This window comes from Dipodomys ordii, unplaced genomic scaffold (assembly GCF_000151885.1).
Source record: "Dipodomys ordii isolate 6190 unplaced genomic scaffold, Dord_2.0 Scaffold19, whole genome shotgun sequence".
Taxonomy (NCBI): Eukaryota; Metazoa; Chordata; class Mammalia; order Rodentia; family Heteromyidae; genus Dipodomys; species Dipodomys ordii.
Genome location: NW_012267235.1, coordinates 11,739,438 through 11,742,446, shown reverse-complemented (window position 1 = coordinate 11,742,446; position 3,009 = coordinate 11,739,438). Strand labels below are relative to the sequence as shown.

Sequence of the window (3,009 nt, the reverse complement as noted above, 5' to 3'; positions counted from 1 at the left end):
TCCTAGCTACTCAAGAGGTGAGATCTGAGGATCATGGTTCAAAGCCAGCCCAGGCAGGAAAGTCCATGAGACTTGTATATCCAATTAACCACCAGAAAACCAGAAGTAGTACTGTGGCTCAAGTGGTAGAGCGCTTACTTTGGGCTGAAGAGCTGAAGGACAGCACTCAGGCTGAGTTCAAGCCCCACTACCACACACACACACACACACACACACACACACACACACAATTATATTGAAAGTCTCCCTCAATTCTTGAATCTAAAAGGGATTCTGGATTAGGGGCAAAATTGGGTAATGGACTCCTGTGTACTCCTATGTACCTGCAGGTTTTGCCTACACAATGTCCAACAAACCTGACAAGAAGCGGAAACCAGGGAGCCGCCGGGGAGGTGCCCGGGGTGGCCGTGTGGGGCGAGTTGTTCAGCCCCCACAGGTTAGGCCTATTGAGAATGTCCTGCCAGTCGTTGAGGTAGAGGAAGAGCCTGAGACCATCAAGGAGGAGCCTGGTGAGTACTCCATGGGGTAGAAGAGACTTTGGAAATGGAAGGTAGGTAGGGCTGGGAATGTGGCTTGGTGGTAGAGTGCTTGCCTAGCACATGAAGCCCTGGGTTCAATTCCTCAGTACCACATAAACAGAAAAAGCCAGAATTGGCACTGGCTCAAGTGGTAAAGCACTAGCTTTGAGCAAATAAAGCTCAGGGACAGTGCCCAGGCTCTGAGTTCAAGCCCCAGGACTTGTACACACACACACACACACACACACAAGGAAGGTGGGGGAATGGCGGGCTTGGAGGCAGAATGTATTTTAGAATGGTCTTAGGGCAGGAAAACTGGTTCTCTTGTTTTAGGGACAAAAGGTAGGGACTACATGACACCCCAGCCATGAGGGGTCAGCAGAACCTCAGCCCTACTGCTCTTTGTGTCTTCCTCCTGGCTAGCCTCATATTTATTCTGTCTTAGAATTTCCCACCAAGGCACCGATCCTTTCTCTAGCCTCTTCCTCCTTATTTCAAGTGTTCTGGTTGTTCCCACCCCACTGCAGAGGGTTTGATCTCTTCCTTTTTCCCATTTTCACCCTGGGTGGCAAAACAAATAATGTTTTTCTCCCATTAAGCTCATCACCATGGAGACTCAGCCTGCTTTGCCACCCTTTGAATCCTAAGCCCGGCTGATGCTTTCTACCATCTGTTGAAGGCTCCTGTATCTCCGCCCTCATTTTGGCAGGGACTTGGTAGACTGTGGAGGTTCAGGTTCAGGGTGACAGGAATAGAAATCTAGAAAGAGGGAGCAAAGAATTTAAAGAGGCTGCCTCTTATGGTTTTTGATCCTGGAGCCAGCAGGGTTGGAAGGTTTTATTTGGTATTTATTTAGTCATTGCTGTCAGGTGCTTTCCTTTAGTTCAGTGGCCAGGGTGGATAGAACTGCGGGGCGGCGTGTAAACCTGACCTTTGATAGGGGCCTCCTTGACACTACTAATGTCCTGTCAAGGATAGAACTAGAATCTTCATCCTCCCCTCCCCTCCATATATATATATATATATATATATATATATATATATATATATATAATTTTTTTTTTTGGTCCTGTAGTGGGGTTTGAACTGAGTGCTTTGTGCTAGAAAAGTGTCCTACACCCAACTCCCTCCCTTTTTTCTTTCAATGTTGAAGATTGAATCCAGGGCAAGTGCTCTTGAGCTACATCCTAGGCTTGCCCTGTATTTATTTCCCTGGATGTATTATCTTCTGTATTTTGGAAATTGAGACCCAGGGTCTGAGTACACTATAAGCAAGTGTTCTACCATGGGGCCTCATACACCTCTAGAACCCCCTTTAATATATATGAGATGGCTCTTGCTGTGTAGCATAGGCTGGCTTCCAGGTGTTTACTTTTCTTGACTTTTTTGTTGTTGTTGGGCTTGAACTCTGAGCCTTGGCTTTGACCCTCAGCTCTTCAGCTCAAGGCAAGTGCTCTACCACTTGAGCCAAAGTGCCACTTTCGGTTTTCTGGCCATTTATTGGAGATAAGAGTCTCGCAGACTTTTTTGCCTGGAAAGATCCCAGCCTCCTGAGTAGCTAGGAATATAGGCATGAGCCCCTGGAGCCCCACCTTTTCTTTTTCTTTCTTTTTTATTTTTTGGTTAGCCCTAAGGTTTGAACTTGTCTTTGAACTTACTAGTCAGATGCTTTTTTTTTTTTGGTCGATTGTGGGACCTGAACTATGTGTCTGGGCCCTGTCTTTCAAGTCCCATGGCCAACAAAGAGAGAGAAAGAGAGAGAGAGAGAGAGAGAGATGTGCAACACTATTTCTTCTAAGTTCCTTCCCCTCCCCCAATTTTCTTTTTCTTTTTGGTGCCAGTAATGGAGTTTGAACTCAGGGTCAGAGTTTTCTTCGCTTTTTCACTCAAGGCTGGCATCTGTGGAGCCACAGCTCCACTGTCAGCTTTTTGCTGGTTCATTGGAGACAAAAGTCTATCCAGTTTGTCTGCTCAGGCTGGCTTCACGCTGGGATCTGCAAATCTCAACCTCTTGAGATCTCCCAGCCTCCTCTGAATTCTTAAGTGCTGAGTTGAAAGCAAATTAAAATGGATTGACTCCTAGAGTCTGGGTGCATAAGGGAGTAGGGGAGGAGGGAGAACGGCAGAGGGAGGTTTGGTTTAGTTTGGAGAATTCTCTGGAAGCAAAGGAAAAGCCCTTCAAAATGAACAATTGACCTCCAAACACCAAGGAACCGTGCCTCCCCCACCTCTCACCTTCTTATTGTTTGATCTGGAACTTTTCAACTGCCCCAGTAACCCTCGTACAGAGAGATCTTGAGGTTCCCAAACTGTCCTGCATTTATGATAAATCACTGAAATGTAATTGCAAGGGACTGAGGCCTATCCATTGGAAACTGGGGGGCCTATGACACATTTTTGGTGAAAGTTGGGTGTGTGAGAATAGAAACCCTTTCCTCCTCTTCCTCCTCCTCCTCCTCCTCCCCTCCCCTCCCCTCCCCTCCTCCTCCCC

At 46.9% G+C, this 3,009-nt stretch overlaps 1 protein-coding gene across 1 annotated transcript in view; it reads left to right on the top strand.

Annotated features, from left to right (window-relative positions):
- Positions 1-343: 343 nt before the first annotated feature.
- The window catches only part of Dnah2 (dynein, axonemal, heavy chain 2), a 128,575-nt gene continuing 125,909 nt past the window's right edge, over positions 344-3,009 (top strand). Inside the window, exon 1 of the mRNA XM_013013124.1 lies at positions 344-509. Coding sequence (XP_012868578.1) covers positions 344-509 — 166 coding nt within the window. The remainder of the gene's footprint in view (positions 510-3,009) is intronic.